Raw genomic sequence first — 16,182 nt, forward strand, 5'->3', positions numbered from 1 at the left:
CTATATTCAAATATTAGCCCTTATTAACAGCTAAGTGACTGGACAAGTCCTCTAAATCTAACCCAACTCCATCATGTATGAAATGTCTGACCTATTACCATTTGTGATACTTTGCACTGATTTTTCTCTTCAACATTCTTCACCATTAGCTTCTCCTTCAGTTTATTAGCACACTTGAGGCTTCACTATTTCATTTCTTAGTCTGTTGAATCGTTTTTTCTAGTGTTCTGAAAAGAGTATGGTTTATACATACATATTTTTTACCACTATAATTGCCCCATCAAGTACTAACAGCGTTCATGTTTAAGTTCACTTTATCTTTTCGCCGGGTTTGTGGTGGTCAGTCTGTCCTGGGCTTTGTAACATAGAAGATACATGTACAGTGTGTGTAAACCCAGACTGGCTGTCATTACGTAAGTGGGATGTAGTTGCCCAGGTATGATACCATGATGCTGTGTGAGTTGTGGACAGTATAGTAAGGTGGTGCTGAAGGTGAGAAACTGTACCAGAAGATTAGATCTCAGTGCTGTCCAGTGAAAATGAGGGAACCACAGTGAAAAAGGTAAAAGAATTAAAAAGTTTTTTACTCTAGAATATCTAAAGTGTCATCTCAATATTAAAAGAATTAGTGGCATTTTAACTTTTCTTGTACTAGGTATCGTGATGAGCATATATCTTACACTTAAAGCATGTGTTTGTCCTAGCCACTTTCCAAGTCACATGGTGGGTGGCCACCATTTTGGAAAGCACATCTAGATTGGTTCAGGTGTTAAATTCTGCTTTTTTTCTTGAAAGTGTGAACTAGAGGAATCATATTTATATAACTCAACCATAGCATGCTGTCCTTTTCATTTTCTTTGCTGAAAACCTCTATTACACTTACCTAGTAAAATAAAACTTGGTCTTAAGAGTGCTATTCACTCTCTAGAGAGTCCTTCAAAATTTTCTTTGACTCAGGGACTTACATGCATTTATTTCCTTTGACCTCCTCTATTTTCTACACTGGCTCTTTGTCCTTTGCCCACTATTAGGATTGTATCCTTGGCCTGCTGCTCTCTACAAGCTCTCTGGCAATTTCCCCCATGCTGCATTAAACTACTACCATCTACTAATTGGAAATGAGTTTCCTGGTTCTTTTTCAGTGCCTACTCTCCACCTCTTCAAAATCAACCTTTCCTGTACTGAGCTTACTAAAATACAGCCTATTTGACCATCCACCTAGTCAACTTCAGAGTAATCCTCAAATCAGACTGACAGTTGAAGCAGCAATGGTTTTGGGGAGTGTTTTTCTCCTCTGGAGAAATCGGTTTTTTATTTTTTAAACGATTTTATTGATTTGAGAGAGCATGAGCCAGGCGTTAGGAGTAGAGGCAGAGGGAAAAGCAGACTCCCCATTGGGAGCCTGATGCAGGGCTCAATCCCAGGACCCCAGAATGATAACCTGAGCCAAAGGCAGACCCTTAACCAACTGAACCAGCCAGGTGCCCCTCTTTTTCCTTTAAATCCGGATGATTATCTCTATGGAACCTATCCTTATTAAACTTACCCTCCTTTTTTTCCGTTAGTACACTGGTATTACAGGTTTTCTTGGGAAATATCAGAGAGCCAAATAACAGATTATTAGTTTTTTCTTTTCCTTTTTTTTTTTTTTTTTTTTGAGTAGACAGCAGCAAAGGTGTGTATTTGTCCTGAAAGTCTTTTTTTTAAAGCATTCATTCATTTTGGAAACAGCAGTAGCAGAAGGGGCTGAAGGGAAGGGAGAGAATCTTAAGCAGACTCTATGCTGAGCAGAGAGCCTGATGTGGGACTCAATCCCAGGACCCTGAGATAACTTGAGCTGAAACCAAGAGCTGAACACTTAACCAACTGTGCCACTCAGGCTCCCTGTCTTGAATTATTTATTTTTTTTAAAGGTTTTTATTTGTCAGCACAAGCAGGGGGCAACAGGCAGAAAGAGAAGCAGGCTCTTCGCTGAGCAACGAGCCTGACGTGGGACTCGATCCCAGTAGCCTGGGATCATGACCTGAGCCCAAGGCAGATGCTTAACCGACTGAGCCACCCTGGTATCCCTTGAATTATTTTTTTTTTAAAGATTTTTTATTTTTATTTATTTGACAGAGATCACAAGTAGACAGAGAGGCAGGCAGAGAGAGAGAGGGAAGCAGGCTCGCCGCTGAGCAGAGAGCCCGATGCAGGACTCGATCCCAGGACCCTGAGATCATGACCTGAGCTGAAGGCAGCGGCTTAACCCACTGAACCACCCAGGCGCCCCCCCCTTGAATTATTTTTAAGGGAGTTACACATTTGGTCTTTCTAAAGATTTTGTCAGAGAGTGTGTGCAAGCAAGGGGAGAAGCAGGCTTCCACTGAGCAAGGAGCCTAATGCTGGGATCAATCCCAGGTCCCTGGGATCATGACCTGAGATGAAGGCAGCTGCTTAAGAGACTGGGCCCCCCGGGGGGCCTGCCCTTGAATTATTTTTATTTTTTATTTATTTATTTATTTTTTAAAGATTTATTTATTTGACAGAGATTACAAGTAGGCAGAGAGGCAGGCAGAGAGAGAGAGAGGAGGAAGCAGGCTCCCAGCCAAGCAGAGAGCCCGATGCGGGGCTCGATCCCAGGACCCTGGGATCATGACCCGAGCCGAAGGCAGAGGCCTCAACCTGCTGAGCCACCCAGGCGCCCCCCTTGAATTATTTTTAAAAGGAAGTAAAATTAAAATTACTGTTGTTTCCATTCCACAGAGGCAATCATACATAGTATGAAGTACATGGTAGATTTTTTTTTAATGTCTCACACAAACTGCTTGGGTACGAGCATCTTTTCATGTTAGTATGTATAGATCTACCTCATTCTGCATGTGAATGTACATTAAAAGTTTCCTTATTCATAGTACATTGAATCATTGATAGCACATTACCATCTTAATCAGTCCATCATTCACTAAATCAGAGCTGCTGGTGTGCCCAGCTTAAGGGATACCAGGCCCACTCTTCATATAAAATGGTACAAATAACCTTTACTTTTATGGAATACTCCTGACTCTCAGATTTTTGCCCTATATTTCCCATAATTACTACTCAAACTACATGCCCTCATTTTTCAGTTACAGTTGAAATGAGGTAAAAATTTCAATTAGGTTTTTTAAAAAAACCAGTTTGTATTATGTAAGTTTTAATAATACTTTGACCAAATGTTTTAATTTACTTTCTTCCAAGGGAAATTTGCTTTTAAAAATAGTGTATTTAGGGGCGCCTGGGTGGCTCAGCGGGTTAAGGCCTCTGCCTTCGGCTCAGGTCATGATCCCAGGGTCCTGGGATCGAGCCCCGCATCGGGCTCTCTGCTTGGCTGGGAGCCTGCTTCCTCCTCTCTCTCTCTCTGCCTGCCTCTCTGCCTACTTGTAATCTCTATCTGTCAAATAAATAAATCTTTAAAAAAAAAAAAAGTGTATTTAAATTTACATTAGAGGATGAGTGTTCTTACCTCCTGTGCTTGCCCCTAAATGTACCTGGGCCCTGGGCTAGAGCATGGGATAGGCTAGCACCTGTTAATTGTGACTACTTCTGGAGAGGCTGGGCCAGGGTGAATTTCCAGTAGCCACTGTCCCCTTCCTTTCACCACCCACCATAGCTTACAAGAAAAATTAGTCCCAGTTTCGCATTCTATCTCTGACGCTTCCAAGTTCAACTCTAGGTCAAATCAAACATGACAAATGTAAGGATGATGATGACATGTTTGTAGCTAGGCGTTTTAAGCCCAGTAGGGTACACACATTAAGTGCACACACTGAACAAAAATACATAACTTTTTTTCTCTGAAATGAGTGAATAATAAATACATAAGCATGAAAATACATAGTCCTAGAACACTTAACAAATTATAAAAGGAAAGGTAATAGTCCTGGTTTACTGTTAGAATTTGGCAGTTGAAAGAGTTCCCAAAGGAGATTAGACTGCTGTTCCCCTCTCTAAATTCTGCTTAATTTCAGCCGTATATTTCCCATAGAATCTTTCTGCCTTCTTGTTGAATTTGGCATTCCTTTCATTAATGTAGTCGATGTCTGCATCGTCATTATAAGGACGTCTCCGACTATACTTGTCTCGTTTTTCAATTCTGGAAGAAAGAAAGGAAAATTGACAATATTCAAAATTGCCTTCTTTTTTTGATCTTAATAAAACATGCCCAAATAGTTTTAGATAACTATCTAGTAGAATCAGTAATGGAAACAGATACACAGAATTCCAAGCTGCTTTCTTTTTTGGTCTTAAGATTGAAAGCAGTATCTTCAGGAGAAAATCCTATGAAGAAATAAGTTCACTGAACTATAAACTGAATGTATAAGTTAGTAGTACTGTCAGATGATCTAGTCTTAAGATTGGGAACACAAGTTTATGTTGAAATACAAGGGCAGTGACATATTAAAGTATTTCGAGAGAATTTATATACTGCTGATTCTGCCTAATAATTACCTTATTCAAAACACAAATGTACAAATGATGGCGATGGGACACTCTTCAAACTAGTAATTCAAGTGTTTCTTGCTACATGTGAAGACCACAAAGTTAACTTTGTCATGAGGCACTAATCAGTACTAAAACTTAAGGCTGCATGATAGTACTTACTGCTTTTCCAAGTCTATGACCATCCTATCAATTTCCTCTGTGGAGGGCACATGGGTTCCATGAAGAAGACTGTTGGATGTTGGGTAGAACTCCTCTCCACTGAGAAAGAGCAAGGTGTAAATAACACCATGAAGATTGTATACCATCAGAACTGGACAATGTTTAGTGGTCAAAAGTGGAAACCTTGGGGATCATATTTGATTACAAAGAGAGAAATCAGACCTGAAAAAAGGTACTTAAGAAATACCTACTCTAGTGCCCACGTGAGGAACCAGCTGAGGACCAGAGGCTTATGGACTCACCTAACAAGCTGCACAGTGAGAGAGCTTGAACTGTGTGCTCTGAACAATTTAGAGCTCTCTCTGCTACACTCTCCCTATCAAAACAGTTGTGATCTTAAGCACACTACGGGTCTTAGGGAAAGAGCAAGTGCAGCTTAGCACTGCTTACTGCTCCTGGGCAAAGTAGTTACCTCCACAGGTAAGGGACAGAGTAGGAGCAGCTGTAACCATGATGACGATACTGCATATAGTGCTGTGTGCCAAACAGTACGTACACTGTACGAATGAATTCATTTAATACTCCCCACACCCTGTGAGGTGAGCCCTGTTACTCCGTGTATACAGATGTGGGAACGGAGGAAAATTGTGTGACACATCTGATAAGTGGTGGAGCCAGAACCCAAGGCCAGGAAGTAAAGCTCCAGAATCAGTGCTCTTAAATTCAAGTCCTTCCAGGTAACATACTAAGAATATACTATTAAATCACTTACTGTTTTTCTCTCAGTCTTTCATAAGTTTCCATGTTAGGTTTGATCTGCTTGGTCAGCCGGTGATACTGGCGTAACTGGGCAGCAGCATAATCTGAAAGGAGAATCCAGATTTTTCAGATGTTGGGGCATTATTAACCTATTATTAAGAGGCCCATTTAATAAAGTAAAAGTCAGTTTTACCTGAGAATCCCAGGTCAGGGTTTTTCCTCCTCTTCTTCCTCTCCCATCTTTCTGCATCTTCTGCACTGATCTCCAGCAGCTTCACTTTCTCATAGTCCTCCCCTCTCGCTGCACATTCCTAAAAAGAGGGGAAAAAAATCATTAGTTTTACTCCCTTATATAATTCTTCAACCCCTTTAAAATCAAGAGAAGCCTAATGACTTATCAAAAACATTTAAGATGATTAGCTTGAAAAGAAAACTGTAATTTTCTGTGATCTGTAAGAAATAATACATCTAGGGTCACCTGGGTGGCTCGGCTCTGGTGTCTGGTCATGATCCAGAGCCCTGGGATCAAGCCCCACATCAGGTTCCCTGTTCATCAGGAACTCTGTCTTTCCCTCTGCCCCTCCCCCTGCTTGTGTTCTCTCTCTCTTGCTCTCAAATAAATAAAATCTTAAAAAAAAAAAAAAATCACCAGAGCTTCATTTCTTATTAAAAAACAAAGACCAAAAAAACCTTTGTAACACTGACACCAAAAACAGCCGTGGTGGACACATTAGGTGTCCATTAAAATCCTTTCTCCCCTCCTTCTTCAGCTCATGGCTCCCCATTTCCCAGCCTCCCCTGCAGTTCAGTCAGGCCAGGTGACTCGGGCTGCTTAAAGGGGAGCTAATACATGGGAGACTCATGAGCTTTCTAGTTTTGGTTGTTTTTTTTTTTTTAAGATTTTATTTATTTGACAGAGACAGTACAAGCAGGGAAAGCAGCAGGGAGAGGGAGAAGCAGGTCCTAAGCGGAGCCGGACGTAGGGCTTGTCCCGGGATCATGACCTGAGATGAAGGTAGACGCCTAACGACTGAGCCACCCAGGCGCCCCTATAGTTTCTTACTGTTGGACCTTCTGTTACTGTAGCTTAGGCTCTTACTCTGATAGCCATTGCTTATGCCACTGTGTGCCAGGCACTGCTAAGTGTTTTACACATTTTATTCTCACGACTGTCTGAGATGCAGCTGAGACCAGACCCGGAGTGCTCACCCACCGTGCCATATGTTGCCTGGACGAAACACAGGAGAATCCGACAGTCCACAGACTGTGAGGATGGTGGACTTGTACTTACTTTTTTCTTTTCTTCTTCCTGCAGCTCCCATTCCAGACGAGCTTTTTTAGCCTCCCAGTTTGCAGGTAACTTAAGTCTTTTATCTTCCTCCACAACTTCCTGGTGGTTTAACTTTCGAGCTTCATTCTACCACCAAAACACACAAAGTTTGTCAGCACAGGTATGGAAACAAATCTAAATCGACATTACCTGTCTTCTTGTATGGCAGGCATCGAAAGCAAACCTTTGCATTTTATCCTGAATGGAGGAGAGCCACTAGAGAATTTTACATGTGTATTTGTGTTGGGGGAATTTATGGAGGGAGAGATGAGGAAGTCAACACCTATTCCGATAACTTTAAATATCCTTTTACTACTTTCAAGGAACCGGCTGGTAGGGTGCAAAGAGCTACGGTTTGGAAGTAAGAAGGCCTGAGGGCTATATGGACTTGACTACTCTCTGGTTGTGTGATGTAAGCAAGTCTTTTAGGATTGGATTGAAACAGGGTTTCCTACAGTGTGAGTTCCACTGTAGGGAGGGACTTGAGATGATTTTAGATGCTACTGAATGACACCAAGTCACATACTGAGAAGGTGATTCCATTTTCATGTCTCTTTTAATTCAAATTGGGTCCAAGACAAATTCTCATCAACAAATGGGTTTAACACTTCTAAAAACACCTTTCCTAACACTCCTCTTAAAAACAAACAGGGTAGGAGACTCCATCAGAATGCAACCCACAAAATCCAGACTGTGGGAAGCTACAGAAAAACAAGTCTTTTTTTCCAAACAAATGAAACAAGATAACCTCCTCAAACAAAAACCCAAGACAAATAAAACACAAAAAAATAAAAAAAAAACAAAACAGAAACAGAAAAGATGAAAAGAGAACCTATAGATTAAAGACATAAAAATGTAAAAAATTCCCATCTTAAATAGTAATATTACATTTAAATAGCAACTTAAACACTGAGCAAGTGGGCAGGTGGTCACATGTATAAGCTGTGAAGGTGATGGGAGATTCCAATCTAATGTTTATGAAATTGAGAAAGTTTTTAGATTACAGAATTAGTGGCAGCGTTAGGCCAAAACCAAAATTTCCTCATTTCTGCTTATTTTTCCCCCAATCTATGAATATTTTCATATCTCTTTTTTAAAAAATATTTTATTTTTAAATAATCTCTAACCCAATGTGGGGCTTGATCGCAACCCAGAGATCAAGAGTTGCATGCTCCACTGACTGAGCCAGCCTGGCACCCTTTTGATCTCTTTTTAACAGTACCACCATCACACTCCCAAAATAATGAATTCTCATCCTATAATGTTCACATTTTCCTGATGGTCTCAAGGGTTCATTATTTTTACAGTTTGAATTCAGACAAGGTCCCTATATTGTGACTAGTCAATACATCTCTTAAGGTTTATTTAATCTGTAGTCTCCTCCTCCATCTTTTTTACCCCCTGCGCTTTTGAAGACTGTGAAAATGATCAGGTTGACTGTCCCATTTCCCAAAGTGCTAGCTGCCTCCCTATGATGTCCTTTAACAGGCTCTGTTGACCCCTGTATTTCTTATAAATTGGTCATTAGAGCTAGTGGTTCCATTCAGTTCAGGTATTATTTAGAAAGTCTACTTATATGAAGCTAGTGTTATATACTTCTATCAGGAGACACATAATCTCTGATTTTCTCCCTTTTTGTGATGTTTGCAGTAACTGATCACCTAGAACCAGTGATCCATTAAAGATTACAAAAGCTTGATGTTTGGATTCTGTTTTCTTCACATAACATCCAGCCTACTCTTTACACAGTATTTCAAATGAAGGGTGTGTGTCTGATGAGTTTTTAAATTGAGTTTTTCTGGGCAAACACAGATAACCACACTCCTCACACACATCCTGTCTCCCGCTGCTTGAGGGCCTCCCTCCCTAATGAGGACTCTGCCTTTGCACTTGTCCTTACTGCTTGGATACCTCTTCCTCCAACTTCCTTGACTTGTCTGATAACATCCTACTCATCTTTCAAGCAGCTTAGCTGTCCCCTTAGTCTTTAGTGGTCTTCTTCTTCTTTGAACTTCTGAGGCACTTTGTTCCTCCCTTTAACACACAATTACCAACTCGTGGAGTAATTACTGGTTATGGACCTGCCTCCATAACCTGGCAGGCAGGAGCCTTACCATACCTACCACCGTATCCACACGATCTGGTTGGCTGTGGCACACTAGGAGCTTGGGGGAGAGGGCGGAGGAGGGCGTTTGGATGAATGAGTGAGCCGCCAACCTGCTGTGTGACAACAGACAAAACCAGTGTCTGGGGTCCAGAAACGGATTAAGTGAGACATTCTAGAAGTGAGACCTAAGCATGAGCATTTTTAAAAAGTTCTGGAGTGGGGGGGCGCCTGGGTGGCTTCAGTGGGTTAAAGCCTCTGCCTTCAGCTTAGGTCATGATCCCAGGATCGTGGGATCGATCCCTGCGTGGGGCTCTCTTCTCCGCAGGGAGTCTGCTTCCTCCTCTCTCTGCCTGCCTCTCTGCCTACTTGTGATCTCTGCCAAAAAAATTAATAAAATCTTTAAATTAAAAAAAAAAAAAGTTCTCGAGTGGTTCCAATGTGCCATCAGGGTTGAAACCACCGGGAAAGATCCTTCTTCAGCACCGCGGGTCTGTCAGGCGCGTCGGTGTCACTTTCTCTTCCCTCCACCAACACTCGCGGGCCGCCCAGGTGACCGGTCTTGGATGCGTCGGGGGCTACTCACCCGCTTCAGGTGCAGCTCCCGGAACTTGCGCAGCCTCTGTTCACGCTTCTGGGCGGCCAGCTCCGCGGCCCCTGCCAGGGGCCGCTCCCCCTGCTCCGCGCTGTCCACCGGCACCTGCCGCGGAGAGGACGGGCTAGAGGCGGGGCGGCCCGGGCCGATTCCCCTCACTGCCGCCGGATCCCACGGTTCGTGCGCCTCCCTCCCCGGCATCGCCTGTAAGTGTAGGCCAAACGTCTAGCCGCAGACGCCCTTATCCGCAAAGCCCGCCACCCACCTCCCCAACCTCGTCTTCAGCGGCCATCACCCAGCAGCGCTTTATCCCTCAGACTTCCGGCCGCAACAAATAACTTTTCCGACTCTCCCGCTCACTTCCGGCTGCCTGCAGCTACAGGTTTCAGGGGAAAGCCCCGCCCCTTTCTGCTTCTCCCTGGAGACGAGGAACCAATCCCCGCCCACCGCAGCCCTGGGCGGCATCCGATTGGCCCAGGCTAGTGAGGGGCATTGAGTAGCGACACCTGGGCGGCGCGGTAAAACCGTAGGGACCTGGCGTCTGCGCCATTGGGACGGTAGAGAAGAGGATGAGGGGGAAAAGGGAGTAAACCACCAGATGTGGGAGAAAGCAATCCAAAGCACAGGTTGTGCCCATCAACTAACCGACCTTGGAGTTCAGGTTTCTGAATACCAAATACAAAGTAGATTCACAGTTACCACCACGTCGTCCTGTTTTAATCCTGCCTCCAGTTTATGGTCGCCCTGCTCAGCACAGCGTGAGCTCCAAGAGAACAGCTGATGCTTTGTGGCCCGAACGATCCCTGGTGCAGGGTATGAACTAATTTCATACTGTTGAATGGATGAAGGAATAAACTGGTTGGAGATTATTTGGGATTTCGAGCGTCTTCGTGATGCAGAAAGATTTCTTGGATTAATTTGAGGCTTTGACTTTCTTCGGAAAATTCTGCACAGAACAGCATTCTTCATCTGTCTGCCTACTCATTCAGTAATGACCTGTTCTTATTTATTTACTAATTAGTGTATTCTCTGGTTCATCATTTATGAAAAAGAAATAATAAAGCAATACCCATGTCACAGAGTAGTTTGAGGACAAATTAGATAATATAGGTGAAGTACCTGTGAGTAGTACCTGGCCCATGGCAAATGAGTAATTGCTGACTTTTGCCAGTTGTCGTTAGATGTGCACCTTTCCTGCCTGAGGTCTTAAATGTCTTTCTTCAGGGAAGCCTTCATCTCCACCCACTGAAGAGTCAGTTTCCCCTGTTATAGCTCGTCATACTTTCTTCTTTGTTGCATTTACATAAGTGTAATTAAATAAATGTGGAATTGCTTGTTTAATGCCATTAATTTAAAGGAGACAAATTTCTTTCTTTTTTTTATTTTTTTTTAAAGATTTTATTTATTTATTTGACAGAGAGAGAGATCACAAGTAGGTAGAGAGGCAGACAGAGAGAGAGGAGGAAGCAGGCTCGCCGCGGAGCAGAGAACCCGATGCGGGGCTCGATCCCAAGACCCTGAGATCATGACCTGAGCCGAAGGCAGCGGCTTAATCCACTGAGCCACCCAGGCGCCCCTGGAGACAAATTTCTTAACCACTAAAGCAGCAAATCTAAGCCTTTATTTTTTCTGTATCATGGATGAATTGATGGAGGAATCTTACATGTATTTATATTCTTTAGGAATACAGAAATGTCAGTGACAAAATTATTTTCAGCAAGATCCCATCAGAATTATAGGTTTTACAAAATATTTTGTCAGAGCCCTGTAAGCTGAAACCAAATAATTAAGGAGAGTTTAATGAAGGGACTGTTTACACAGTTGTAGAGTGGATTAAGAGAAACCAGAAAAAGAAAGTGAAGCATTCCAGGACTAGGAGCAGGGGGAAGCCATTGCTATCCCTAATCCTAAAGAGGTAAGGGAAGGAGAAGTATGAGAGGATGTTCAGATAGAAGCTGTGACTAAAGAAACCAGCCCATAATTCAGGCATGGAATAAATATCCTGACCTCATTCTTTTCTTCCGTAGGTGCCACTCATTGGAAGGATCCAATGAGAAGAGAGCAATAAACAAGAGAGGTTATTGATGCAGACCATACAGACCCGCACTGGTGAGTGCAGAACAGAGTGGACACTGGTGGAAGGTGGCTCCAAAGGAGCAAACAAAATATCCAGTACAGTTCTTTTCGTGGGACATGGTAACAATTTCATAATTTTTTGAAGTCTTAAAAGAGCTCTTTGTGGGGCGCCTGGGTAGCTCAGTGGGTTAAAACCTCTGCCTTCGGCTCAGGTCATGGTCTCAGGGTCCTGGGATCGAGCCCCGCATCGGGCTCTCTGCTCAGCGGGAAGCCTGCTTCCTCCTCTCTCTCTGCCTGCCTCTCCGCCTACTTGTGATCTCTGTCTGTCAAATAAATAAATTAAAAATTAAAAAAAAAAGAGCTCTTTGTTCAAGTAATACTTATATAGATTTAGTAACAAAAAATAGAACAAACTGCGTGGCCGATTGAATTTTCCAAGATGATTGAAGATCTTTTATCCTATGTGCTATTCTTTTTTTTTTTTTTTTAAGATTTTAAAAATTTATTTTGGGGCACCTGGGTGGCTCAGTGGATTAAGCCGCTGCCTTCGGCTCAGGTCATGATCTCAGGGTCCTGGGATCGAGCCCCGCTTCGGGCTCTCTGCTCCGCAGGGAGCCTGCTTCCTCCTCTCTCTCTGCCTGCCTCTCTGCCTACTTGTGATCTCTCTCTCTCTGTCAAATAAATAAAATAAAATCTTTAAAAATTTATTTATTAGACAGAGATCACAAGTAGGCAGAGAGGCAGGCAGAGAGAGGGAAGCTGACTCCCTTCTGAGCAGAGAGGCCAATGCAGGGCTCGATCCTAGGACCCTGGGATCATGACCTGAGCCGAAGACGAGGCTTTAACCCACTGAACCACTCAGAAGCCCCTATCTGCTATTATTACAATGTGACATTGACACACCTCCCAAGGAGAGGTAAGATCTATATCCCTAATCCTTGAATATGTGACTGCGGAGGAAGTGACAGTACATGACTTCTTCTTTTTTTTTAAATGATTTTATTTTATTTTTAAAATATTTTATTTATTTATTTGACAGACAGAGACCACAACTGGACAGAGAGGCAGGCAGAGAGAGGGGGAAGCAGGCTCTCTGCTGAGCAGAAAGCCCGATGTAGGGCTCGATCCCAGGACCCTGGGATCATGACCTGAGCTGAAGGCAGAGGCTTTAACCCACTGAGCCTACCAGGTACATGACTTCTGAGGCTAAGTCATAAAAGCGGAAACAGATGCCATCTGGTTGTTTTGAGATGCTTTTTAAAAAAAAATAAGTTTGTGTGTGTTTTTTTTTTTTAAGATTTTATTTATTTATTTGACATAGAGAGAGAGAGATCACAAGTAGGCAAAGAGGCAGGCAGAGAGAGGAGGAAGCAGGCTCCCTGCCAAGCAGAGAGCCCAATGTGGGGCTCGATCCCAGGACCGTGAGAGCATGACCCGAGCTGAAGGCAGAGGCTTAACCTACTGAGCCACCCAGGCGCCCCTGTGTGTGTGTGTGTGTTTTTTTTAAAGATTTCATTTATTTATTTGACAGACAGAGATCACAAGTAGGCAGAGAGGCAGGCAGAGAGAGAGAGGAGGAAGCAGGCTCCCTGCGGAGCAGAGAGCCTGATGTAGGGCTCGATCCCAGGACCCTGGGATCATGATCTGAGCTGAAGGCAGAGGCTTTAACCCACTGAGCCACCCAGGCACCCCGAGATGCTTGTTTTTTGAACCCAGTTACCATTCTTTGAGGAGGTCCAAGCCACATGGAGAGGTCGTGTAGGACTGAACATTGGTACAATCCTCAGGAAGGGCAATTTGGCAATATTTATTTAAAAATTACAAAGATGTTTGCTCTTGGACTCAGCTATTACGCTGTTGGGGTTTATCCTACAGGTACAATTGCACAGGCATATGAATTATATATAAGGATTGCTTAGGACATCTCTTTGTTTTCTCGTATGATTTAGTAAAGATAGGATAGATTCACTGGGTGAGAACGCACAATATTCTTTTTTGGCTGTCATTTAAAGCTTGTTAGGTACATTTGGTAAAGTCTCTGTATACATCATAACATCTCGGCCAACAGAGGGAACAAAGACAGTGGGATGGAATCTCCTTCATGCTCAGGGAAAGCCAGGGTGCGATGATCTAGTCATCCAGGTGGAAATCATGGCCTAAGATCCATGCCACATAACCAATGAGCTCCATTCAGGGCTGCTCAGTAAACACCTGGACAGTGTGACCTATTGGTGCCAGACCAGTCACTTTCCTTCAGTATAACAGAATGCTCACAAAGTTCCAGATATCTATCCACATGTTGGGTGTAATTGGGTTGGTTCTGCTTAGAGTGATTTTGTTGTTGTTCCCAACTTAGGGGTCCCTGGGTGTTCCAATGTCCATATCCTGGGGTAAGCCACATAAATCCATCCCAAATCTGGGTATAGCCACCCATGGTTCTGACAGTCATATTTTTAGGATTCTTTTGGTTGACAAGTTGGTGGGCTGCCTGCATAGTTCGGTTAACAGAAAAAGGATACTTATGTCCTGTGTCATTAATACTGTGCTATAGACCAGTCTTCTGGATCAGGTTTACTAAAGTCAGATGTACTAAGGATACCAGTCTCAACATGTTTTTCCTTAATGGGTTGCTTTAGGGCCTTCCAGTCCCCAGAAAGTGGTAATATCCACCATGGTAATTCTAACAAGCTAGAGAGAGGAAGCTGTCCACATATGCAGCAGTTGGATTGATTTTTGTTTTGGGCAAATGAGTGGGCCTACTGCAGAAAGACATTTCCATCAGTTGTCCATCCCATGACTGGACACCATAAGATAAAGAGACACCTAACCAAATGATTTCTAAAAATTATATGATTGTACTTGGGCTGTGAATATTCTCTGGATTTATTTCACATCTCTATTGGGAAAATTAACATAAGAGCTTCTAGGGCTTTTGGAACAAATGTGAGGCAAAATGACCTAAGGTTGTATCTGTCGATAACCTCAATCGGTTCTAAAGAACTGGAGTTTAAGAAAGAGGGGATTTTTATCACCAGGAGAGAAGCCTGACCTTATGTCAAGGATCAAAAGTCATGAGAATTCCAATTGGAAGGAGCAATATCGCAAATATTTCAACTGGCTTAATCATCCTATAAACTGTTCATATAGGCTTCAAGTTTCCTTAAATAAATAAATATATTTTGGCTCCTAAGTATACATAAAACTCCCCACTTTAGACAAGTATTTCTATAATCAGAAATGCAAGGATCAGGGTCACATGTGTGAATAAAACTTTGGATAGTACAGCTGGTATAATAATCATAGGATAAGAGGAAGAAGAGAGTATAAAGTATGATGAAAAAAATTTTTTGAAGTTGTAATATACAGGTCTGGTCCAGAGTCTTGGGGTAGCTCTCTACTCAGATGTCATCTGCTTTTGGGATGTCATAAGTTTTAATTCTCTGATAGAGATGGGTGGCCCACTCCATATTAGAGCTTTCCTTAGATGAGAACCATGAACCCAAGAAAAAACACCTTTGAGTTTAACTGCACAAGGATTTGTTCAAAGTAACCTGGTAGGCTCTTTTCCATTGAGGCTACAAAGCATTCTTGTGGAGATGTCTTTTCCAGTGGAGAGAATCTCCAGATTGAAGGCAGTGCTGTAGGATGTCTGTCTCCTGGGCATGCTCTGTGGAAGAACTTTTCTACCAAGGCACGCGTTTTCTTTAAGGCCTCTTAAAGCCTTTACTCAAGCATTTATCCTTTAATTAATAAAGGCTCATGAATTCCTGAACTTAATCTCATAGGTCTCCCAGTTACTACCTTGAAGGACAATACTTTGTTTTTTGAAAGGTATGGACCTTAAATTTAACAATGTAATTGGCAGTTCCTTAGGCCAGGGTAAGTTGAAGCATTCTCTAAACTTAGCTAGTTGGGTTTTAATTTTGCCATCTCTCTTTTCTGCCAATCCTGATTACTAATGAAAATGTAAAATAGGGGTGCCTGGGTGGCTCAGTCATTAAGCATCTGCCTTCGGTTCAGGTCATGATCCCCGGGTCCTGGGACTGAATCCTGCATCAGGCTCCCTGCTTGGCAGGAGGCCTGCTTCTCCCTCTCCTATTCCCCATGCTTGTGTTCCCTCTCTCACTGTGTCTCTCTCTGTCAAATAAATAAAATCTTAAGAAAATGTAAAATAGACCAAATATCAAAATTGTCTTAATTATTTGCCCACTAATGGGTCTGCCGATTGCTGTGCCATTCATATGGGATTCTCTCATTGGGAGTGATGTTTCCTAACAATAACTTGGCTATTGCTGATACAATGGCTCTGTGACAAGGGAAGGCTTCTACCCAATGGGCGTACATACAAATCATTACCAACCCATATTTGCTTCCCTGAGAAGGTGGCAGGCAGCTGGATAAAATCCGATTGGCATACCTCAAAGCGTCCTGAAGGCAGTGGGAAATGCCCCACAGGACTGTGACTAGGTTTCCCAGAATTATGTTTTGGATAGATTGGACAATGCTGATAGATTTCAGATGCAGTTCTGTGGGAAGGGTTCCAAAAAGTCTTGTTTTCCTCAATTTATCATTTTTTTCTGTGCTCCAGTGGGTCATTTCATGAATGAATTTTGGAGTAGTTTCCTTGCATAATCAGGGAGGACAGGCAGTCCATCCGACCCAGACCAAAGATAGAACGAGCCAAATTTGCAATTT

General features: G+C 42.8%; 1 protein-coding gene across 2 annotated transcripts; it reads right to left on the reverse strand.

Moving 5' to 3' along the window:
* Positions 1-3,397: 3,397 nt before the first annotated feature.
* On the reverse strand, positions 3,398-9,803 carry LOC123934996 (pre-mRNA-splicing factor SYF2-like). Of its 2 annotated transcripts, XM_045995502.1 has the most exons (7): positions 9,677-9,802; positions 9,403-9,516; positions 6,674-6,799; positions 5,576-5,693; positions 5,396-5,486; positions 4,624-4,722; positions 3,398-4,114 (listed from the first exon to the last, which is right to left on the reverse strand). In XM_045995502.1, the coding sequence occupies exons 1-7, from the start codon at positions 9,701-9,703 to the stop codon at positions 3,949-3,951; spliced, it is 741 nt and encodes a 246-aa protein (XP_045851458.1). In that variant the 5' UTR covers positions 9,704-9,802; the 3' UTR covers positions 3,398-3,948. The 2 variants fall into 2 exon arrangements, with proteins under 2 accessions (XP_045851458.1, XP_045851374.1); XM_045995418.1 differs by having other exon boundaries at positions 9,403-9,803.
* Between the last annotated feature and the right edge of the window lie 6,379 nt (positions 9,804-16,182).

This window comes from Meles meles, chromosome 1 (assembly GCF_922984935.1).
Source record: "Meles meles chromosome 1, mMelMel3.1 paternal haplotype, whole genome shotgun sequence".
Classification (NCBI taxonomy): Eukaryota; Metazoa; Chordata; class Mammalia; order Carnivora; family Mustelidae; genus Meles; species Meles meles.

Bases quoted from the DNA above. Each gene is read 5' to 3' on its own strand.
- LOC123934996 (XM_045995418.1), bottom strand. From the start codon at position 9,612: ATGCCGGGGAGGGAGGCGCACGAACCGTGGGATCCGGCGGCAGTGAGG. The intron at 4,723-5,395 runs GTAAGTGATTTA...GCTCTTTCTCAG, and splicing joins GAAAGACTGAGAGAAAAACA to TGGAGAGGAGTTCTACCCAA. The intron at 4,115-4,623 runs GTAAGTACTATC...TCTTTCTTCCAG, and splicing joins GTCATAGACTTGGAAAAGCA to AATTGAAAAACGAGACAAGT.